The sequence below is a fragment of the Erigeron canadensis genome, chromosome 9, assembly GCF_010389155.1.
Source record: "Erigeron canadensis isolate Cc75 chromosome 9, C_canadensis_v1, whole genome shotgun sequence".
Taxonomy (NCBI): Eukaryota; Viridiplantae; Streptophyta; class Magnoliopsida; order Asterales; family Asteraceae; genus Erigeron; species Erigeron canadensis.
In genome coordinates, this window is record NC_057769.1 from 13,072,580 (window position 1) to 13,097,492 (window position 24,913).

The 24,913-nt window shown below is 35.7% G+C and overlaps 3 protein-coding genes across 3 annotated transcripts; 2 read left to right on the forward strand and 1 right to left on the reverse strand.

Annotated features, from left to right (window-relative positions):
- The first annotated feature begins 1,305 nt into the window (after positions 1 to 1,305).
- LOC122581443 (eukaryotic translation initiation factor 3 subunit D-like) lies at positions 1,306 to 5,289 on the forward strand. The gene is made up of 2 exons (XM_043753675.1): positions 1,306 to 3,103; positions 5,051 to 5,289. Exon 1 carries the CDS (start codon positions 1,365 to 1,367, stop codon positions 3,093 to 3,095), a length of 1,731 nt encoding a protein of 576 aa, XP_043609610.1. The 5' UTR covers positions 1,306 to 1,364; the 3' UTR covers positions 3,096 to 3,103; positions 5,051 to 5,289.
- A 2,404-nt stretch (positions 5,290 to 7,693) lies between these two features.
- Positions 7,694 to 11,389, forward strand: LOC122582604 (protein NUCLEAR FUSION DEFECTIVE 6, mitochondrial-like). Its single transcript, XM_043755018.1, has 3 exons — positions 7,694 to 7,968; positions 10,146 to 10,267; positions 11,189 to 11,389. Exons 1-3 carry the CDS (start codon positions 7,823 to 7,825, stop codon positions 11,194 to 11,196), a joined length of 276 nt encoding a protein of 91 aa, XP_043610953.1. The 5' UTR covers positions 7,694 to 7,822; the 3' UTR covers positions 11,197 to 11,389.
- A 1,863-nt stretch (positions 11,390 to 13,252) lies between these two features.
- LOC122582047 (uncharacterized protein At4g28440-like) lies at positions 13,253 to 15,292 on the reverse strand. Its single transcript, XM_043754395.1, has 2 exons — positions 14,892 to 15,292; positions 13,253 to 13,688 (listed from the first exon to the last, which is right to left on the reverse strand). Exons 1-2 carry the CDS (start codon positions 15,178 to 15,180, stop codon positions 13,498 to 13,500), a joined length of 480 nt encoding a protein of 159 aa, XP_043610330.1. The 5' UTR covers positions 15,181 to 15,292; the 3' UTR covers positions 13,253 to 13,497.
- Positions 15,293 to 24,913: the final 9,621 nt, after the last annotated feature.

Here is a 24,913-nt window from a genome sequence, read left to right on the forward strand (position 1 = left end):
GTACGCCATATGAGCCTTTAAATCCTTCCTCGATAAACCAACTAGAATCGGTTTTGCTAAAAACTTCATGGAATCTTGAACATCGACCCGCAATAACGCCTCGGATTGTTGTAGAACCAAGTTAGCAATACTTTGGGTCGCTTCCAACCCCGATGATCGTCTAGATGTCGCATCCATTACGAGCACTCTTAGTGCGCTCCCCATCTTTGGTTTTGAATTTAAACAAGTCCACAATCTTATTCCAAAAAATATCATTCGTCATCGAGTTACTCGCAACTAGATCTTGTAAAGCGAATACCCAACATTTCGTCAACAAAACACAATCCACCTCAGACCAACCCCTTTTCTCAAGCGGTTTTTTTTTTTGCTTCTTTCATTTCCCTGTAATCGCAACCTCATCCGCCTCTTCAACCCCATCCGTTGAAGCCACACTATCCCATTCGGGTACATTACCATTGATCTTTAATGGGATTTCGTTGTGTGAATTCTTGTTGTCGTTGCTCAAATTGTTGTTGGCTCATCGCCATTTGTTGTTGAAGCATCAACAATTGTTGTTGAATTTGTTGTGGAATTTGGTATGCACTCGTAACCGGATTATAGCCCAATTTGTTATAAAAAGTTTGTGAATACGGGTTAACGACACACGGTGGGTTAACAAATATAGAAATTGATGGGTTGGAAATCGATGGGTTGCTTGTTTGGATTTGAGTAAAGAATGACAAACCCGCAAATGTGTTTTCAAGTAGATTCATGAACATGTTGTTAGCTTGATTCGAAAGAAGGTTGTTTTCATTACTACGAGACATGATTGAATGGATAATCTAATGTTTGAATGTAATTATTTTGAGTAGTTGATAGTATTGTGTTTAAATGATTGTTTTTGATTTAGTGTAAAAAAATGAGTTATATACACAAAAAGGGTAGTAGCCTTTAGCTTTGATTAAAAAAATTTGAATTTTTTGTTTTTTCTTTTAATTTTTATTTTGCAACGGTATAGAAACAGCCGGATCTCACACTCAATTCGTCGATCTTATTCTTAAATATGAAGGAGGCTATTTTCGACGGGGAAGAACAAGGTGCTAGCACTAGCTTCGTTAAGAAAGAGCCCAAGGATGAGTTCGTTCTGGGTGTAGAGCGGCCTAATATGAGTAACTTCTCACAAAGCAACATTAATAATTTTCAAAATTTTTATAAAAAGTAAAAATAAAAATAGATGGGCTTGAAGCCAAAGGGGGCAAAAACGTAATTGAACCATATATATCTATCACAAAAGTAGGGTTTTTTTTTTATCCCTCTTCACTATCATCTCATCTGTTACTCCAAACCGCCGGAAAAACAAACCCCAAATTCTCAAACAAACAAATATGGTCGGATTCGAAATCGGCGATGTCCCATTCAACCCAGACGGCTGGGGTCCACCAGAACCCACTGATTCATCAGCCCCAATCCTCCCTAACCACCCAATCAACGTCCCATTCGCCCCCTTTTCACGGTCCGATAAACTCGGCCGTATCGCCGACTGGACAAGATCCAACTACAACAACAACCTTAACCGTAACAACAACCGAAACAACAACATGAATCCCAACGACTCCGCTTTCGATTTCACAACAGACGATTCCTTCGGCTTAAACGCCGAAAACGACGCCACTTTTCACGTCGTCGACGGAAAACCAGCGCCACGTCAGCGAAACAATTTCGGACCAAAATGGCGGTTTCAGAATAACAAAAACCAACTCCCACAACGCCGTGATGAAGAAGTTGAAGCTAAGAAACGTGAAGCTGAAAAACAAAGAGCTCGGCGTGATAGATTGTATCACGCCAATCGTACGGGTAATAATCCTCGCCGTGAAGCGGCTGTTTTTAAATCTTCTGTTGATATTCAACCTGAATGGAATATGTTAGATCAAATACCTTTTTCGACATTTAGTAAACTTTCGTATACGGTCCCTGAGCCCGAAGATTTAGTTATTTGTGGTGCGGTTGAGAGTTACGATAAGAGTTACGATAGGACTACCCCTAAAAACGAGAGACGGTTAGAGAGGTTTAAGAATAGGAATTTCTTTAAGGTTACTACCACTGATGACCCCGTTATTCGTAGGCTTGCTAACGAGGATAAGGCGACTGTTTTCGCGACTGATGCCATACTGTCGACTTTGATGTGTGCACCTAGGTCGGTTTATTCGTGGGATATCGTCGTTCAACGTGTTGGGAATAAGTTGTTTTTCGATAAACGAGATGGGTCTCAGTTGGATTTGTTGAGTGTGAATGAAACCTCTCAAGAACCGTTGCCTGAAGCTAAGGATGATATAAACTCGGCTCATTCGTTGTCTGTAGAGGCTGCATATATTAATCAGAATTTTTCACAGCAGGTTTTGGTTAGGGATGGGAATAAGGTTACGTTTGAAGAGCCGAATCCGTTTGCTAGTGAAGGGGAAGAGGTGGCGTCGGTTGGGTATAGGTATAGGCGATGGAAGCTTGATAACGAGACGAATTTGGTTGTTAGGTGTGAGGTTCAGAGTTATATTGATGTTAATGATAAGAAGTCGTTTTTGACTTTGAATGCTTTGAATGAGTTTGATCCAAAGTTTTCGGGTGTGGATTGGAGGAGGAAGTTGGATACTCAAAGGGGTGCGGTTTTAGCTACCGAGTTGAAGAACAATGCTAATAAGATTGCAAAGTGGACTGCACAAGCGATTTTGGCTAGTGCCGATATGATGAAGTTGGGGTATGTTACTAGGGTTCATCCTCGTGATCATTTTAATCATGTTATACTGGCGGTTGTTGGGTATAAGCCACGAGAGTTTGCTGGGCAGATTAATCTGAATACTTCTAACATGTGGGGAATTGTCAAGTCGATTGTGGATTTGTGTATGAAGTTGGGTGAAGGGAAGTATGTGCTGGTTAAGGATCCGCAAAAGCCTCAAGTTAGGATTTACGAGGTACCTGCTGATGCTTTTGAAAACGATTATGTGGAAGAACCACTGCCCGAGGATGAACAGGTTCAGCCTCCTTTGGAAAATGATGATGCTATCGATCAAATTGCTGCTAAAGAGGAAACCACAGAGGCCAAGGAAGTTATAGCCGAAGCCTAGATCAGAAGGTATTACATCTTTATGCTATGTGTTTTTCTTTGAATAGTTTGCTCTTCTTTACTATGCCTTAGCTGTTTTGTTGCTTATCATAACAGCGTCGATACAAATAATATTGGCAAAACAGGCATGTGTAAATTACTGGTCAAAACAAGTATCTGTTTTTTCCAAGAGCGAAATGTGTAAAGTTGGCTTGGGTAATGACTTTAAAAACTTGTTATGAAAAGTATATAGGTCTAAGAATCTAGGTTTTTTTGAATGAAGTGTTTCCAAATGATGTATGCGTGAATATTACACTTTTTTTTAATATGAATTGTTTCGCGACTAAAGTTTTTTATTAGCGTAAATTGTTTTTGCTACTTGTTTGAGATGCAAATCATCCCCAATCAACTATCATTGTATTAATTGGCCAAACTTGCCACCTCTACTGATTGATCTGTGTTGAAGCTTAGAAGGTAGATTTTATTATTATTATTTACTTTTTTTGTTACGTGTTCTGTTTTTAATCAGTTACTGCTCTCTTTGTTATCCTTTACCTGTTTGTGGCTTGTGATTATGTCTAAGGGGTGGTTAGTTAAATTAAGGGGCGGTTGATTAGATGAGTCAAGTGACTAGTCAAAATGAGTGTTTATGCTTTCAGAGTAAAACTGGTGAATTTTGTTGGGTAATTGGGAAAGACACTTTTTCTATCATTCACTATGTCATAGTTAAATAATTAATACCCTAATAATAATTACAAAGCTGTTTAACTAATATACGAGTTTGGGTCCTTGATGAAATGTTTTTGAATGTTATATGCATTAAAACCGTTCTCATTTGGCTTAATTTTTTCTGCTCAAGTATTTTGCTATACCCATTTGACCCATTGGTGATGCAACTCATCTCAGTTGATCTATTCATTAGTTCACGAGTCAAAATTGATCCTCTAAATATAATACTCTATGAGATGGCATTTGCAGGATGCTGGTATTTTTTGCTATACACTTTACAGTGAACATGCTTGCAAAATGTTCAGACTAATATATCTGTAGTATGTTGAACCTGTAATTAGTCATCCATAATTTGAACTCGGATATGGACTGGTTGATGCTTTACTTTTGTAAAAATTGGGTAAAACTTAGGTTGCGTTTGTTTCACAGAATCTGATGGAATCTGATGGAATTGGAATTGAATTCCATTCCTTAGTGCGTTTGGTTGTTTAAAGGAGGAATCTCATTCCGTATGAATGTAAACATTCCACCATTTGATGGAATCTCCATTCCTTGGAGATGGAGAAAAATCAAAAACATTCCGTCAAATTCCATTCCTTCAGATTCTAATTCCTTCGAAAGATTCCATTCCTTCCAAAAATATCCTGTGAACCAAACGCGCCGTTAACTCTTGCTTGTGTCATGTGTCCAAGATTTATGTAAAAATATACTCAGGTCACATAACCTTTCACAGTTCAACTTATAATCTCTATTTGCGTATGGTATATAATCGCTGTTTATTTTTTATTGTAGTTTCCAGTTAAAAGGCATCTTAGCTGCTCTATATTCTATTTGTCAATGTATTTTGCGCTCAATGTCTTGTTATATAGCTAGAATTCAATGAGGGTTGGTAATAATAACAATAAAGTTTGAGCTTTAATGTCTACATACCATGTTGGGTTCATTAAGATCTGCTTTGGTAAAGCTTTCTAAGTAAGGTGTTATCGATATGTGGGTTTTGTGATGTATACTTGATGCTCTTCTTGCCACTTAATTTTTCAATATGAATCCGAAAGTATTAGCTACATAGGATGTGGGATTGTGTGCCCGTTTGCTAATCTTTCAGATTTATATATCTAGTGGCGTTCTTATTTTGCTTTAGCTCATCTTGTTAGTCAAATGATATTTGACATTTCGACTAAATGTTTTAGAGTGTATGAGGTTACAATGCTTAAATTGTTGACGTTTGCTCATTTTGTTGTTTTTTAGGTACCCTATAATTGCTGTCAGCATCTTTGAGTTGAGAAATGCATTGCGGGTGAAATAACCTGAGCTTATGTTTTTTTTTGTTATTTGTGTTTCTTCACAACAGAGGCAGATGCTTTCTGTGTTAAGCTTTTGTTCCAATGACCTTTTTTTAGACATCTGTTTTGATGACCGAGAGTTTGTGGTATTTTGCATCTAATATGTAATGGGATTTTAGCATCTTCACTATATGCTTTTATCTGCTTCTAGATATACATTACATGGTTGGCAGTTTTTTCTTTGGATATACAAATGGATAAGTCAAAATGAACTGTTTGGCAGTATGGCTTGTGTTTTGCCAACATGTCTAGTTCTCTAGAAAAGGATCTAATAATAGAGTTACTGAAACATTGAAATACAGCAAATTAGATTCCAAGAGAACTGAATTAATGATCATTAAGGTTCTGGGTGTTGCGTGCGGCCATGCGATTTCTTGACGTTGTGGCTGTGTTCTGGTTGCTGGGAAGAGCAATGTCGTTTAAATGTAGATTCTTTCAATGTTAAAAGTATTGCATATTTCTTATGACACATAATTTGTTTCTTTGCTATGCGTTTGCTGTTTTTTATCTGTAGTCCCGTGTCTTACACAGGCGATAACTTTAAATTTCTACTATAATGATAGATCAAAAATATAATCTATTTTATACTAATAATGAAAAACAATAGTGTTGTATGAATTAACCCAACAAACGAAGGGTTATGAGTTGTGACTTATAACTTTTAAGTTCTCATAATGGAAATGTATACAGTTTGAATTATTATGGGTCAAATTGGCTAATAATCATGTAACTATGTAAGAGGGTTTTTTTCTTTTTCCAAGGTCATCAATCAATTTGAAACATATCACCTTAAAACAACCAGCACAAATAACGACACTTGAAAAGTGTTTTACTCCATAACCAAACACGATACAAATATTACCTTGAATCCTTGTTTGACATAACAACCAATACACTAGGCTGAGTGGAATGGTGACGAGGAGGGTGAGACGACTTGCGTCATGTGGCATGTAGGGTACGAAAAGTTGCCCTTCGGAAAAGGTGAAAAATGGTGGGGTTTGGAGAGCAGGACGGCTTGCGTTATGTGACACTTTCACATTGTTCCCCCCTCCTAGCATCTTTTTTTTTTTAAACCATGTCAAGTCAACAAGTAAAAAGGCAAGCCAGGTAAGTTGTTGGAAATGTAAGTCGCCCCTCATGGGTGGTGTGGAGGGTAAACTAGGGTGAAGTGACATGGAGTTCGCCTCTTTTTTGCTTCCACTCCCTTCGGAATTATAGTTTCCAAATCAAAGATTAGTTGTAAATCAACTAAAAATAAACCTCATGAAAATTATTTTTAAAAATGAAAATAACAAGTTATGTCATACTAGGCTGACACTATTCAATTTTGAGTCATCATGTCGATTAACAAACCTAAATATATTAAACTCGGAGTAGAATTGTGTAATCTCGGTTCGTCAACATGTTAAATTGTCATGTTGTATTTGGGTTAGGCTTTTAGGTCATCATGTCGACTAGTGAACCAAAATCCAATAGCCCAACCTAAAATAGGGTCAAGTTTTTTACAGGGATAAGTACCCAGAAATACAGTCAACTAATGCTCAAAAGTTATTGTGTGCACGAACTTTAGGTCAGCTTTATTGTATTTAGGAAACTTGTTTAATAGTCCTATAGCATGCAAAAGTGACCGGGTCAAAAGTTAGCCGGTCACCACTTTCACGTTGACTCGTTGACTGCTTACGTGACATGCACACAATAACTTTTTGGGATTAGTTTATGCACACAATAACTTTTTGGGATTAGTTTATGCACACAATTAAAAAAACAGATTATTTTTTTTCAAACTCGTCGGAAAACTTAAAAATCCGATTAAACCTTCGTTTTTTCGAATTAGACCACGAAATTGGCACCATAATACTCAAAAATCAGCCGCGAACAAACCCTTGGCAAAAGTTAAACTGATTGAGACTCGCCGAAAAATTCACCAACTAGCCGGAAAAATTAAAATCACCATAACTTTGTTGTTTATTCGAGTTTCGGACAACAATTTTGAGCAGTTTGGTGTTGGTTTCAAGTTGAAATTCGAATAAACAACAAAGTTATGGTGATTTTAATTTTTCCGGCGAGTTGGTGAATTTTTCGGCGAGTCTCAATCGGTTTAACTTTTGTTAAGGTTTTTTTGCGGCTGATTTTTGAGTATTTTGGTGCGAATTTCGTGGTCTAATTCGAAGAAACGAATGTTTATTCGGATTTTTAAGTTTTCCGGTGAATATTTACAGTTTCCGGCGAGTTTGAAAAAAATAATCTGTTTTTTTTAATTGTATGCATAAACTAATCCCAAAAAGTTATTGTGTGCATGTCACGTAAGCAATCAACGAGTCAACGTAAAAGTAACCGGTCCCACATAGCCATAATCCCGTTTTATGTTCACAATAACAAAAACTTCAAGTTTCGTGAACACAATAAAGCTGACCTAAAGTTCATGCACACAATAAATTTTGAGCATTAACTGCATTTCTGAGCACTTATTTTTTTTACATCTACATACACGAATATGAAAGGGCAAAAAATCGAACTTAAATGAATTTGTAAGTAATAAATACAAACTATACATATGATGCGAATATAGAGATAGATATTTGTCATCCGGTCTATAATCTTGTCATCTGATCAAATATTTTCCTTTGTTTTCGATATCAATATCAATCGAGGCCAAAATTAGCAGCAAATAACATATATGGTGACAGCCGGGGTAGCTAGGTCGGTCCTCCGTTCCGCCGCCAGATCATCATCTAGAATCGCCGGCGCTGGGGCACGTTCTCCATTCCGTATCCCCCCTACTCAAAGGCCATCCCTGTCTCATCGTCGCTTCATTTTCTTCAGGTTTTTCTTTTTCTTCTTCTTTTTTATTTATTTAATTTTAATAAGTAATTCTATTCATTCATATTCCATTTGTGGCAGTTTTGTTGACCCATTTTGAATTTTCAGCATTACTAAAATACATGAAAAGTAGTTTTTATTTTTGTACATTTGTTTTTAAGTGCTTCCTTTATTATTATTATTACCTTAGTCACAGAAGCTAAGAACTGTGGCGGAAGTAAGATGTAGACACTTTTACCCCCACCTGCCCAATACCGTCTTCCATAGTGTAAACGGTGAGTTGAGATGTAAACAGTCTTGCTTTCACCGAGAGGTAGAGAGGCCTCTTGTTTATAGAGGCAAGGGGTTTTTTTACTTGTACATAGATGCACATTGATCTTAAGTGCACAGATGGTTATTAAACTTTCAAATTTTGTACAAATATCGTCTTTATGTGACCAGATGAACTGGTCAGTTGGTAACTCTCCATATTTCTTTGTGACTTTTCACCTTTTTTTTATGTACAAATATAGTTATTAAACTTTCAAATATTGTACAAAGATTGTTTCGAAATTTTTTTGCATTGGAAAAAGATGTTTATTTAACTTCCACTTGCATTTTGTACAAGATGATCATACTGTAAGAGAATGACCATCTTTTTATAGAATTTGAATATTTAACGATAAACTTTACGCCTAAATGCATTTTAATAAGTTTGTCGAGATTTTACGCCTAAACACATTTTATTATCATGTAATCACCGATGTTGGGGCGTACGTTACATAGTAGGGTGCAAGTCCTTCTGATTCAACTCTCAACTCATATTTTTTCAAGCCATACATGTACTCATCAATAGTCTATACAATAGAAATGGACACTCAGCCTATCCGTATAGATATCCTTTGCTTACAAATAGGTATAAGCTGAAATAGTGCAATCTTAAGCACCTGTTTTTAATTTCATGTTAAACAAAATTAAGCAACTTTGTTGAATACACAATTTGGAGCAAAGTCATGAGTGTGGGTTGTAGTTGAGGGATAGCAAAATCTTTATATACAATGGAGAAAAACAACTGTCTTAAAAATACGCAAGCACCCTTCGCTGTTTGTTGCAAATGTGGTTCATATTATCTTACACATTGCTAATTGATTCTGTCAAGATACAAAAACTTTCAAGTTAAAACTCTAAAATGGATTCAAGTTTTATAAAATCTCTAAAGAAGGATTAGATTGATTGGAAGTTAATTAGAAGGGAAGTTAGACTACTGGTTAGTTGGATTTTTCTTGCTTTTCTATGTATGATTATATTCATGTTATTTTTTGATAGTATTCTATTAGAATATTGTCCAGTAAATTTCAAATCAAATCTGATTTTATTTATTATCAGAACCCCTCTACTTCAGTTTTCCGTCAAACTAGATGCAAATTCACCCGTCACCCATTTTAGGCGTTCAACTATGTATCACTAATTCACTGTTTATATTTGGCTTACTAGGTTACAAAATCCAGTGCATGATACTTATATAGAACTATGTTTTAAATTGTGCCAAATTGATTCTTTAATTGGATTAACAGTTAATAGTCCACTTAGTTTTTTTTAATCATAATGGCATCTGTACTTGATGCCTTGGCGGTTAATTTAGGGTATGCTTGGTTGAAAATGGTTAATGGGAAAAAGAATGGTACATCTAATGCAACATAATGGATTGGGTAGTTATATTTGAATGTTCATGACAACATCATTGGCCGAGATATGAGTTTTAAAATGCTATGGGGTGTTCCACGTTAACTTCATTAATGAAGACTTGTCCAATGAGCTGTGAAACTTTAAGGTGCACATGTTTCATGGTATAATAAGTTTCTTGTGCTAACTTTCTACGCCTAGTGTTTAGGTTGGTCTCCTAGTTTTCAGTATGTTCTTCCTGGTAGAATTATGAGTATTTTTCCGATACTTTTTAATTTACTTTCTTATGGTTAGGACTATTGTATTATGTGCATTACGCCTGTGTGGCTGTTGACACCTTTGAGAACTTGTTGACTGTTCTGGTACTTGATATTTTATCATTTGGTGAGGTGTTCTCCATACACACAGCTTTAGATAATAGATGATGGTTTTCCATAATTTTGTTCACCTACAGTTTGTGTCCAAGTTATATCTCAGCAGCTAATTTTCTTTTCTCGATGTGAAATTGCTGAAAATAGGTCACCTGTTGAGCTGAGTTGTGCTGTGGAGTCACTGTTTCCATTTCACACGGCTACTTCTGCTGCATTGATGACTTCAATGCTTTCAATTGCTCCTTATAGCTGTGGATGGACGATTGATGGTAAATGTTTTAAACCTCATTATTTTTCATTGGTTGTGCACTGCTTGGTAACGTTATCCCATGCTTTGTCTGTTCTTGCTTCATGCTGTTTGGATTCTTGTCAATGTTAGTCAATGCTATTTTGTAATATCATTTTATGGGATAGAAGAAATGTTCTTAGTTGCTAGATGTTCTAATTTTTGAGCCTTTATTCATGAACGGGTAGATGTGCTTCATGCTAACAGGTCTAATGTAAAAGATGAATGGCTTGAAAGTGGTCAAATGGTTTGGACGTATCAGACTCACCGATCATGTATTTAATGTATAAAACCTCCAAAATAGTTCTATCATAAAATTTTTATTTAAAATATATAGCGTTTGTAATTATATGTTACACTATGTTTAAGTAGCTTAAAATCTTGGAAAAATACCATTTACAAAACCAACCTGAACCTTTTTGATTTGCACACATCTTGACCCCGTTTCCAGCCAGCCTGAGATTCACATTTTGACACCTCTTCTAGTTACCTGACATACAAATTTGTATATCTGTATGTAGCCCATACTATTGCTGGTGTCTGATGCATGTTTTGAACTTGTTTCCATGTTGTGTATAAGCGTCTATCTTGGTTTGTTTCACAAGCTTAAAAGTTGTCACATTGTACACTTTCGCTTGAATTTTGATTACATACAACTCATTTAGTTACTATGCTAGTTACTTGAAATATATTACTCCCGCTCCATTGTGTGGAACTGTGGATACTATGATAGTTACTTGAAATTAGTTTAAGCAGGTTTTTTCCTTTTTTTTTACTTGTAAAGGCCTGCTTAGCCTTCGTAGCATGAACCTAATCTGCTTCTGTTTTGGATATTATTTACTGCGTTGAATTTATTGATCATTATTTATTTAATTAATCTCATTAAATTGATTGTTATTTGCAGATTCTTAGCTAAAGGGTTGCTCTTTGAGATCCATGTAGGCTAATTTTCCGTTTTTTTTCTTAATTTGTTATTCTACCCGATGTCTGTTCAGTAGTTTTCTGTTAAGATTTTGTATTGCTGTTTGGGTCATACGAGACCAAAGATGTGGGGTAGTCCTAATGATATTAATTTTGTATTATTCGGGTATTCATTCTTCCCTGATATCAGCGCCCGTTTGAAGTGCGAAGGCCTATGCTACAGTAAGAAAAATAGTAGGTTTTGGTTACGAAGTCGTGAAAGTTAAACTGACATCTCCATCGGGGTCTATATCTGAGTATTAAAAATCAATAGAACTTTGCCTTCATCTTCCCTTCGGGCCAAATCAGTACCACCAGACATATGTTTTGTGAACCATACTAGCGTGATCAGATTAAATTGCCTCAGTTGTTGCCACCACAATCCACATTAACTGATTTTTTTAGTCCTTTGTGCAGTAGTTTGAATTAGGCTCTGATCCTAATGATGTTTATTACTTGTACCTCTTTTTATGTCAATGTGTTGAATGTAGCTGGTCATATTAGATGAATCTTGTTTAGTTTGAACTAATGGTTGATGCCTCAAACATGTGCATTCAATTTGCCGTTTGGTGCCCAATGGAGATCTCACGGTTCTTTAGGCTATTTACAATTTTGATTAAAGCAATTGATATGATCAGAAGAAATAAACTTTCGTAGCCACACAATTCCTATTAACATCGGAAAACAATGAAATGTTGTGCACAGACATCTCTATCTCCAGCAATGTGTGATGGAATTTTTATGTTGAGCATTGTGATTCATTTGATATCTATGTAGCTAATTAGCACATTGATTAGTTATTTGCTAACAGAACTAATCAGACGATTTGGTTCATTGCTTTAATAATAGCTTGCCAAGAGAGATTACGATTTCTTAAAGCATCTCCATTATCCAATGGTAAACTATCAAAGTATTCGCAACCATTTAATAAACCAACTTAATTTTTTTATTTTTAAAAAGGTAACATCCAATGTCGTCTTTTACGGTTTTTGGATCTCAAGACCATTTTTGATTGTGTATAGAGGAAGTTGAGATGTAGACAGTGTTATCTTTATCTAAGATAGGAAGGTTGTTTCTTAGTTCTACTAAAGGTATTTGAGTTTTACCAAAGGTAAAAAGGATATTGCTGAGTATGAGGATTGAATTTTTGAGCTCTATCTTTACAAACAAGGGCTTAGTTTTATATATATATATATAATATAAATAGTACTTAAAGAGAAAAAAAAGATTTCATCTAATTTTTGGATTAAGATATTGAACCTTTTTAAGGCCACATAGGCATCAAGAAATTCATCAATCGCTCTGGAGGAACAATTATATAAAGCAACGGGAAGAAGGTCTTCGTCTCTTTGGCAAGATATTTTTTCTTACCTCCAAAGTTTTATAAAGGAAAATTTAAACCGCCACTGAAAATGCTTTGAGTGAGACTAATTTTGCTATGTGAAATTCACAGAAAACAGATAATAAACAATAATAGAACAAGGGGTGAATAAATATGTTTGGAAGGCTCGAGTAATGGAACTTCTAATGATTTTTGAAGCAAGTCGTATGAATCACCCTGGTGTAGTATAGTTATGAGTTAAACCCACAAGTTAACCAAGTTTACTTTGTTAATCTCCAATCATGGCTTTACAATCTAAGCTAAGGTTTTACGAATGTCAAATGACAACTTTCATGGTCAAGTTCTGTATATTTATCTAAAAACCTGTTTAAACTTAAGTGGGATGAAACATTTTTATTATAATCAGACACATGAAATGTCACTTCACCTGTTTCCGATTTTAGTTAAATCTTGTAACCCCACCCAGTTACCGGTATTAAGTATGTAACCTGCAAGAAATAAAAGCACTAAACCACTTCAAGTCTTCAACCATTAAGATATAAGCAGATCACAACCAGGACAGTTTAGACAGCAAATCAACTCCATAAAACAGATCTTTGTCGTCCAAACGCAAAGTAATATAAAACAACAATAAAAAATATGGCGAAAAACAATTAACATGGGAGATTAAGGGTAGAAAGCATCACTAACGAATATTAACACAATTATCATTTGCATCCAAGTAAACCACTACAAGCGTAGACTAATAAGGTATCAAGAGAATTGAAAACATTGATCCTTTTACATAGAAACCACTTCGAAAGACAATAAACTAGTTCTATTCATGTTAAACAATATCAACAAGAAAGACTAAACAGACTCCCAAAGCCAAGCATTTGTATACCAACTCCATCCCCCCCAGAAAATGTTGATCATTCTTCAACAACATTTACCAATTCATACTCGACTAGTGACAAGTTGTTATCTTCTTTGACAGTGAAGCTTGCAGGTTCGGTCACCTCGATACGACCCCATTTATCAACAGCTAGTCTCATTGACCCTTTAAACATATCGATCTTTGCATTACGGATAATTACTGTGGATTCAGGTTTCATCAAGTCAACTGCAAAATAAGCACCATTATCATCAGCATCCCATAATGCAAAAATACTGCACGTGATCAAGAGCATGACAGCAAGAAAATAGCAACATGGAAACGTACAAAAGTCAGCTAAACTAATCTATAAATGTTTATAACAGAAAAAGAAATGCATGCAAACAACAGATGAACAGGAATTTTCTTCAAAAAGGCTAATTCAACTTTGCACAGTGTGTAAAGGGAACTTAACTGGAAATAAGCAGTGTATTGAAGACAACTAGGGGTGGCAAAATGGAACAGGTACTTTTATCTATAGGTGAGAACAAGTCGGTTGACCCAAAACACTTGTGACCAAAATGGTTTTTGTACACCTAATGTGTCAAAGTCAAATAAATACAGATACAAACTAAACTATTTCATAAATAACCTATTTTTAACTATGAAGGTCTTATGCAAAAAAATACACTTCAAGCAAATTTCGACCCACTTAACCCTATTCCATTTAAGCAAAAACAATCAGCCTTACCAGTTTGAATCGTTAAAGATGAAATAACCCAAACTAAACCAGTGAGAAGCAAATTGGCTAAAACTACCATGCTATACGTTAGTTCTAAAAGGAACAAAGTTCAAAAAGAGACAGTTAACAACTTGACCTACACAGTAATGGTGATCTTCTTAATCACAAGACTCAACTCACAATGTATCACGATGGAGATGAGTCAATGACTATGTTTTACAAACATAATCAAAAGCCTCTTTAAGATAGCTATAAGAATCACTTTTCACAATAGCAAATTGCAATTAAACAACAAAGTGACTGGACATGACCACGTCAATCGACTAGACGTCCTAAAACATTTATAAAAAAATCACCCATTCACGAAAAAACGTCATCCAACTTCATCAACATATACTTTCAAACAACCACAAAATAAAATTAGCATTATTAAACAAACTTGCACTACGCTTATTGCGGGTCGAGTAGTTTAACGTCTAAGCTTGAAAAATAAATGAAAAAAAACCCAAAAAATCTTGAGCTTGTTAAAACAATACAAAAACAATAAGCTTCAAAAAGGAAAAATAAAATAAAATTACATTAATACCAAAAACTAATCTAATAAAGTAATCATAAAAGACATCCAATTTTCATACAAATTAAAACTTTATTAACAAAATGTTTATATAAAGAATATAAATTAAATAAATAAATAAAAAAGAAAGTGATACCTTGGGCATTACGAGCAGTGAAAAGAATGGTGCCAGTTTCATCACCAATAAGACACTCAGCGATACGTGTTTGAGCAGCTCCTGAACGGCTGCTAAACGACGACGTATGGCGTGATTTCTTATCTAAAACGGTGGTGGAAGACAGCACTTTAACGGTCAGGTTGTTGCCGTTAGTTCCAGGCTTAAGCTCATTCACTTTCAAAAACACCGGCTTCCTTTTAACAACTCCGGCACCACCACCACTTTGTTGTGGTTTTATTTCCGCCGCCGCCGCCGTTGTCTCCGCCATCGCCGATGAATGAATCGAGAAGTTTAGGTTTGGATACAAAACCCTAACCCTAGAAATGAACTAATGTTTGGTTTAGGGGATTTGGGGTTTGGGATATTTTACATTAGACTACCCTTCTCATTTCATATTTGCTACTTTTATATTTTTATTTTCATGACTTTTCCGTCTATAGTTTTTTTTTTTTTGAACATTTCCGTCTATAGTTATATTTCAATGAACGAAATTTTTAACTCATATGTACATGATTACATATAAATGCAACTGCCTATTGTCGTTTTTCTATGAGTTTTATGCCACAATACTTTAAGGTTATGTTTGGTTGGCGGGATGTGAAAGAAATTAATAAAATTGGAATTAAATTTCATTCCAATGTGTGTTTGTTTGGATAAAAATGAAGGAATCTTATTGCTATGAAATTTAAACATTCCTTTAAATGATGGAATTTACAATCCAATGGGGTATGCCAAAGAATCTCATTCCATCATTAACTTGAATCATCAAAAGACATATATACCCTTACAACCCTAAAAACCCACGCCTCAATCTCTTTTTCCATTCAATACCATAGATCTGTACATCTCCTCCTCCATCTTCTTTTCCATAAGGTAAACTTGAAAAACGATTCAATGTAATATTTTGATATTAATATTATATTATCTTTTATTTCTCCAAAATTGCTAAAACAAAAGCTATTATGCATCAGCCATGTCTATTTGAAATCATGATCCGAAAATCATATCACTTTTACCCACATCATGTCCGTTGTGCATCGTTGATTTTTTTGTTGCAAATAGACCAAAGTATATGCGAAATTACTAATTTTAGTAAAGACGAAAAATTTGGACAAGTAATATATCGATGTAATACTATTTGCTAAAACAGAAGCTATTATGGATGACTACACTAATTAAAGTTGTCAATTGATAAATTTTTTGCTCATACGTTTTCATTTTTTTTCCTATTCCTGCTAATTAAGTTTTTTTTTTCCAATCATATTTCTTACACATTGGGTGATGACAGGATGCCACATCTTAGTTTAGTAACACGTTGGCGTAGGCAAGGGAGAAAACAAATAGTTGTTACATTTTGGAACCAAGTTATGACCATAGTTGTATGGTTTTTCACTACACTATGCATGTTAATGGTCAAATCCAAATTTAGTAAATCACGTATTCGAACCATTTCATCAAGTTTTAGTCGATCCACAATATTAGATAGGTATGTTTACCAGAGTGACACTTTGTGTACCTCAAACCTTAGGATGGATCGATGGTGTTTTATAAAGTTGTGTGGCATGCTTACAAGTATAGGTGGATTGAAAGAAACTAGAAACATGAGTATTGATGAACAAGTTGCTATTTTTCTTCATATGCTTACCCATAATATTAAGAATCGGGTCATTATTTGCAATTTTTATCGCCCGGGAGAAGCGATTAGTAGAGTTTTTACTCGAGTTTGTAACGCGGTGATAAGATTGCATTCACATTTGCTTAAGAAACCTGAACCCGTTCTCGAAGATTCTACTGATCAAAGATGGAAGTGGTTTAAGGTAAAATAGTTATATTTAAGTTTTTATTTGTAAGTAGTTTGATATGGTGTATTGATGGGTTTTTTTAATGGTGCGTAGAATTGTCTAGGGGCTTTAGATGGAACCCACATAACATGCCGGGTACCACTCGAAGAGAAACCTAGATATAGAACAAGAAAGAATGATATTGCTATAAACGTGTTAGGGGTTTGCTCACAAGATATGCAATTTTATTAATGTATTACCGGGATGGGAAGGATCATCGGCTGATGGTAGAGTGCTTCGAGATGCCCTTGTTAGACCACATGGATTAAGGGTTCCAAGACCATGTTTGTATAAATAAGTTAACTATAATGCCTTTTAGGTTCAAGATGTCCTGGTTATCTAGAGATGTATTGACTATAATGTTTTATAGGTTATTACTTGGTAGATGTAACACCCCACCGTTGGCGGAAACATGAGGTGTCATGAAAAGTACAGCACGACATGAGATTACATAGATACTGCTATATGAAATAGAATATAATGAATATATTCCCAAAACATGAGTTCAAAGTCATGACAATGCTAGGAAAGCTTATTACAAGTACATCCATAAAAGGAATAAATCAAGGCATGCAACCTTAAAGTCTAACAAAAGTAAAAGAGCTCTAGTCTCCAAAGTCCAGTCCTAGCATGAAAGTCCTTATCCCTGAATAGCCTGAGTACCTGAAAAGTATACTAAAACGTGTCAACACAAAGGTTGGTGAGTTCGTAGGTTTTAGTCAAAAAGTCTAGTAAAAGAAATAAGTCTTTTGTCGATTATTTAAAGTCTAAACAAGTATTAGTTCAATACATAATGAGCAAAGTTACGCCATAATATGTCCAAAGTCTCAAGACTCAATGTCTCGAAGACTCAATGTCTCGAAGACTCAATGTCTCAAAGTCTTAATGTCTCAAAGTCCGGCCTTACGGTACCTGCCTTAGTCCAAGTCTCAAGTCTCATGTCCAAGTCTCAAACTCATACAATAAGCACGTCCAAACCATAAATCACAACAATGAACACATAAATCATACACATATAAACAAAATCAAGCACGTCAAATGGCACAAGTAACTCTATACGCACAAGCTCTGTATTGAACATAAACAGGAATCGACAAAACTGTTTGAAAAATAAGTATACTTTCCACCCCAAAACTTGTAAAAAGAGGGGCTACGAAACTCACCTGAAAGTATAACGGACGAGCACGACAAGCACAAACAAAGTCCACGACAATCAACACCTCCCAATAATACATGACAAGTCACAATGAAAGTCTTTGGTCTTAAGTCTTAGCCTATTAGAAATGCCTTTAAGTGCACATGTCTTTATTTAACTTCTAAAACGACGTTTGACAAAATTCGAATAAACCGAATAAGAGTCTGGATTTGACAACAAAGTCCTTTATTAAGTTCAAACACATTATTATATCAATACAACCTCATTTGAAATCATTTTATAGTTCAAAATAAGTTTCACTCGAATTTTAATCAAAACTAGATGAAACCGGAGATTTTAACCGAAAAGCTTACGAAACTGAAACGAGTAGAGGTTGAGCTCAACCTAATGGTTGAACTCGACCAACTAAAGCCCGAATATGTTATTTTAAAATCTTTTATTCATATGTTAGCCAATTGGACCAAAACTACACCTTTTGAGAAAACTACTCAAGTTTAAGTACCGAATAAGCGCGTATGGACACGATAGGCTAATGAAATCGACTATATGAGTAGGGAAGTGGTTGAACTCGACCATGGAAGGTCCAGTTCGATCTGGACAGAGGTCAAAATGATTCTTTTCCAAGACTTAAAGGTCCGAGAGTTAAAACAAGTCATTTCGGGTCAAACTAGGAACCTTACGAGCCGTTTAAGCGACAATAGTCAACAGAGGGTCAACCTAGACCGCCAGCTAGACCAGGTAGAGGTCGAGCTTGACCTGCCTAGGTCAAGCTAGACCAGCCTAGGTCGAGCTAGACCTGGCCGGGGTCGGATTCATACGCGATTTGAGCAAAAACGAACGATTTTGACGCGATTTTGTTAAAATAACGAGATCTAAGGCTAGCCAATTCATACCCATGAGTCTTGATTGCACAAAAGTGTCACAAATCAGTACAAAAAGGGTAAAGTTTGACCGATTTCATACATCATGTGATCGACAATTGCACAACCTTAATCTCGGATACGGAATCGACTAGTTTTAGAGTCTTTTAACCAAGTAAAGGATATCTTTAATTTTTGTAGTTGCACAAAATCCAAATTACATGAGTGCATAATGTATCAAATCAAAGCCTTAATCAAGGTTCAATTCGTTTCTTACACACAATTGTAACCGAAATTGCACAATCAACAATCAAAGACATGATTCGCTTAGCTTTTGATAAGAACCGAAAACTAGTTACATAAATATGTTAAGGGCCGAATTAAAAACATGAAAATCAGTACCTTTTTATGTTTTTGATGAAGAAAATGATAACAAACACTAGTTTCTTGATCGAAGATTGAAGCCTTGATTGATTTGCAAGCATTTAGAGCCGAAATCGAGAGAATGATTTAAGAGAAGATTTGAAAGACAAACTCTTTTCTCTTCTTGTCTATGAAATCTGAATTTTTTGTGTGAAGAAAGGGTGTTTTTCAAAGAAAACCTTAGAGAAATCTTATGTGTGTAAACCCTTTTGATGGAATGAAAGATCAAGTTTATATAGGCATGTATATGGTTGAATTCAACCATGGTCGAACTCAACCAGGTCGACCTCGACCAAGTCGACCTCAACCAGGTCAAACTCGACCAAAATCTGGAAAATAGTCTCTTTTACGAAAATGTGGCCGCTTGAATCGTCAAAAACGGAGTTACGGTTTGAAAGTTATGACCAAAACAAAATCAATACATTTTTCTGTTGTCGACTCGTTTAATTAACTAAAACGACACCATATACGGCAAAGGTAAATGATATCCGTTGATTCGCTTAATGTTTTGAAAGTTCATTTTAACTTTATTTGGTATTTCTATGAGGCAACTAGTCTTCCTCAATCATTTGCTCCAAGTCTTAAAAAGTTAAAGGCACCAGTACTCAATAAACATGTCTTGTCTTATTCATACTCTAATCCATATAGCCACACGTCTAAAGACTTAAATTGATAGTTAATGACCTTCTACAAACGGAAAAGTATAGCCAGACGAACGCTCAGGTGACGGTTGTCACAGTAGATGTCGGGTATACAAATGGAGAAAGTTTTCTGTCCCCTTATAGTGGTCAAAGGTATCATTTAAATGATTGGCTTAAGGGACACTGACCAACGACACCAAAAGAATTAAACAATATGAGACATTCATCCGCAAGAAATGTCATAGAGAGATGCTTTGGTATTTTGAAGGGAAAATGGGCTATTTGAAGAGACAATTCATTTTATCCGATTGATTTAAAGAATAGGATCATAATGGCATGTTGTTTACTCCATAATTTTATAAGGCAAGAAATGAGCATAGATCCATTCGAAGATGCGGAACCAGATCAAGGGATAGGAGACGATGGCGGTGGAGACGATGATGACAATATTACTACGGTTGGGACATCAACTGAGTGAACCACATTTAGAGATAACTTAGCACAGACTATGTGAAACTTGGAATGCTACAAATTGATGACTTATAATAATTTAGCTCAAACTTGTATTATGGAAAAACAGATTGTATCTTTGTGAAATTTAATATGTGTGACTTGTGTTCCATGGGTTGCATTTATGATTCATGTACGTGTATGTGATTAGGTGAGAATATGGTTTAGTATCTTGTTATATTTACCTTTATTTCATGTGTGTGATCTGGTATGGGAGAAAGAGGAAGAAACTATAGGAACTGGTCTCCATTCGGAGATGCCAAGCTTGTGGAAGCACTGGTCAACATGGCAAATGGTGGACTATTCAAAGCCGACAATGGTTTTAGATCCGAGTATTTAGTTCACTTGGAAGATGATGCAAACTTGGAAGAACAATCACAACAAATGGAAGACGGTCTTGATGAGCCCACCCAAGTTAGTCATGGTACACCTACTACTATAAATGTGCAAAGTGAAGAGGTCTCAAGTGCACGTACTAGGAAAAAGAAAAGTAAACTTGATCCTCTTGGTAAGGAAATCGCCAATGCGGCTGCTTTACTTGGCAAAGAACTTCGTGAAGCATCAGCAAATTTGAAACAATCTTTAAAAAGTGGAAGCAGAGTTGCAAGAAAAAACATCCATGGCGAGTGCTGAAATTTCCAAAATTTCATCGATGTCACGTGTGGACAAGTTCAAGGCTAGTCGAAAGATCATGCGTGAGCCCGAAGCCGTGTTAAACTTTTGGAATTTGGATGGAGATGAGTGAGAGGCCTTTGTGAAGCTTATGTTGGAAGAAGAGTGATATGAATATCAAAATACTTGTGTTGCTTTATTAGTATGAAAGTGGTGAATATCAAATACTTTTGTGAAGCTTTTGTATGATACTTCTGTTGTAGTTGGTGGAATTTGTAGTTGTGGTATCTGTAGCTGTGATCACGAAATATAATTAAACTACCCGTTTGTTCTACTAGAATACTTTTGTATGGTATATGTAGTTGTGATCAAGCTTTTGTATAATCAAGCTTTTGTATGATACTTCTACTAATGACGGTGTACTAGTTTAGTTCCTTTATTAACAACAAAAATGTGTCTTTTATACATCCTCATTTTCATGAATGTATTTTATGTATTTTATATTTGGCATTTAATATTATGTATTTACATAAATACAGAAGAATTGATTTTTTCTATTAAGGGTATTTTGGTCTTTCATCACAGTTGCATTCCAATTCCGTTGACAGATTTACAAAACAAACAGACCAAAGGAATTATATTCCATTCCGTTTCCAGACAACCAAACGCACTACAGAATTAAATTCCATTAGATTTCATTCCTTCCAAAAACATTTTGCGAACCAAACTCCCCTTAAGAGTGTATGATGTAGTATAGATTTATACAAGCATTACCTCTAACAAGGTAGAGAAACTATTTACAGTTTCTATCTAAATGATAGAAAAAGACCTCCGGTCATTGCATAGGATGAAGATCGCACCTCTGATCTCAGGATACAAAGTTCAGGGTGTTTACCACTAATCTAAACCACGCTTTTATGAATATATCTTTTAAGTACATGTTGGAATCTTTCATTGGTCATGCTCAACATATTTATCTAATAAAATCTGAACTTAAAAATCGTATGTAAAATTATGAGTTGCTTGCCGGTATGCTATCTCGAAAACTTACATGCTTAAATTATCAACTTCCATCGCCCCAAAACCCTTGTCTACCAAAGAGTGAGGAATCAAGATTATATAGTGTTAGGTCCAGATCTACTGGACTCGCTCCAGACTTGAAGACTGGAGCCCTCTGAAGATTTATCCAAAAATTATGAGAAGGCCAGTGAACCTTTTACTTGTACAGGAATCTGGTTTCCACTAGATTGGTTCACTGGACTTCACTCCAGTCAAGATCTTTCCACTGAAGAACATTCTCACTGAAGTCTGAAAAAAGAAGACTGACAAATGGCGGGGCCTACCGGTAGTCTTACCAGATCTCCTGACTGGAGTCCTTGTCACTGTTCTAGACCTTACAAGTCTGAACACTGATTACGAGAAATTGACTTATTTGCCTTTGCACGCTTTTATCCGGACAATCCATTTGTCCTTTGTTAAAAGTTCTTAAACGCATGTAAAGGTGATTGGTTAAAGTATCTCAAGTCACATCAAATTGACTTTATACTTTAACCAATGCTTTTAAGGAATAAATATTATATTCCTTAAATGCATGAAACCTTATTTGTACGGCAAAAAAAAATAGATATTGATTCTTTTTGCCTATAAATACCAAGTCATTTCCTTCGTCCAAAGCACTTTTTCAATTTGGTGAACTTGCACAAATACTCTCGATCGCTACAAGGAATACTTCACAAATTTAAGTGTTTCGATCTTAAGTTTATTTGGCAAGAATAGATCACTTGTTAATCAATTTCCATCTCAAAAACGTGCCTATATAGATGGAAATACCCATGTTGCAGCTTTAATTCCATTAATTGACCGTTTACTAGAAGAAGTCAAACCCAGTACCATTTATGATGAACCCAAAACCCCCAAAGCTAGTGTTATTCCACCAGTTCAACTGTCTGAGGTCAAGATTGGAGCACCCCAGATGACTGCTTCAGTCAAAAAGGTTAAGCAGAATAAACTTTTGCCTTAATCTGCTTCTAAAGAACCCCAGGTTCAAAAAAAGAAGAATGTTGCCACACCTAAGTCTAAAGTCCAATCATCTAGAAAGGCTCATGTCTCATCTGAAGAAACAATTTTGTTAAGGTTAGAGAGCCAGTTTCAACTACTGGCTCGTCAAGTCCAAAGGTGTAATGCAAAATTAAACAACTTTGAGGGTACTTCATCTGGCCCTAAACAAAATTCTAAACCCCTTTCAAAGAAAGATAAAAAGATAGCTTCTGTTGAGAAAAAGAAAAAGGTTTCAAAACTGTCAACTCCAGTAGTCTTTTGAACTAAGACTACTATTGAAGAAATACTCAACCAGATACCTCCAGGGATCCATATGGCAGGATCCAAGATGGGTTCCCAAAACTAACTAATTAATCCGGTGGATGTGCAGGGTGATCGAAAGAAATATATTTGGTATCTTGACAGTGCTGCTGGAGGAGTTCACAGTCTCTGATGGACCCTCTATTACTTTTGGAAATGATGGTTGTGGAAAAGCTGAGGGGTATGGTGTCCTAAATAATGGACAAGTCAAATTCAGACGGGTGACTTATGTGAATGGTTTGAAATATAACCTGATCAGTGTGAGCCAACTGTGTGATGATGGCTATCAGGTTCTATTTAATGTTTCTCAGGGCATTGTATTCAATAAGGACTGGAAAGTAGTATTAATTGCTCCTAGAAAAGGGAATATGTATGTGATGGATATGGAAAGCTCTCCCTCAGAGCAGTGTTTCTATACAAAAGTTGATGAAGACACAAATTGGTTATGGCATAAAAGGTTATCCCATTTAAATTTCAAAAATATTAACAAGTTGTCCAGAAAACAACTTGCAGATGGGATACCTTCAGTTTCCTTCAAAAAGGAAAGGCCATGTCCAGGATGTGAGATGGGAAAGCAGAAACGTGTCAGTTTCAAGAACAAGCAGAATTTTAGCATATCTGAACCACTTCATATGCTTCATATGGATCTCTTTGGTCCAGTAAATGTTTAGACTCGTGCTGGCAAAAGATATACCCTAGTGATTGTTGATGAATACTCCAGATTCTGTTGGGTAATCTTTCTCAGGTCAAAAAGTGAAGCTGCTACTGAAATCATCGCTCTTATTAAGTAGATTGAACTCAAGTATAAGCAAAAAGTGTATCAGTTAAGAAGTGACAATGGAAGAGAAATTCAGAATGCAACTCTAGAGAAATTATGTACTGACATTGGCGTCTCTCAGAACTTCTCATCAGCACGCACTCCAGAGCAGAATGGAGTTGTAGAAAGAAAGAACAGAACGCTGATAGAAGCTGCCAGAAGTATGCTTGCTGAATCTGGTCTTCCTACCAGTTTCTGGGCTGAGGCAATTGCATCTGCTTGCCATACCCAGAATCGATTAGTGTATGTGAAGCGACACAAGAAGACATCCTATGAAATATTAAGAAATAGAAAACCAAATATTGGTTATTTTCACGTTTTTGGATGTCCAATTTACATCCTTAACAACTCCAGTCAGTTAGGCAAATTTGATGCCAAAGCTGATGAGGGATATTTCTTAGGATATTCAGCCATTCACAAATCCTTCAAAGTCTACAACAAAAGACTGGAAAGGGTTCAGGAGTCAATCCACGTCACATTTGATGAATCAAACAATGAATCAGATCCTATCAATTACAATAAAGATTCATCTAAAGAAGTTTCCAGTCATCTTGATATGGAACCCGTTTTATCTGAAAAACCCCAGTAGTATTCCTTTCTATCCTTCAATAAGTTTCAAACTACCCTCTGAACTTATTGTTGGATCAGATGTCCGTACTACTGCTCCAGTATCAGTTTCAGTTGATACTAAACCTGTACTTCAAGAAATACCCTCAACTGAAGAATTTCATGATGTAAATCGTGATCTTACTGATTCAGATGAAGATGTTGAAATAGTCTAGA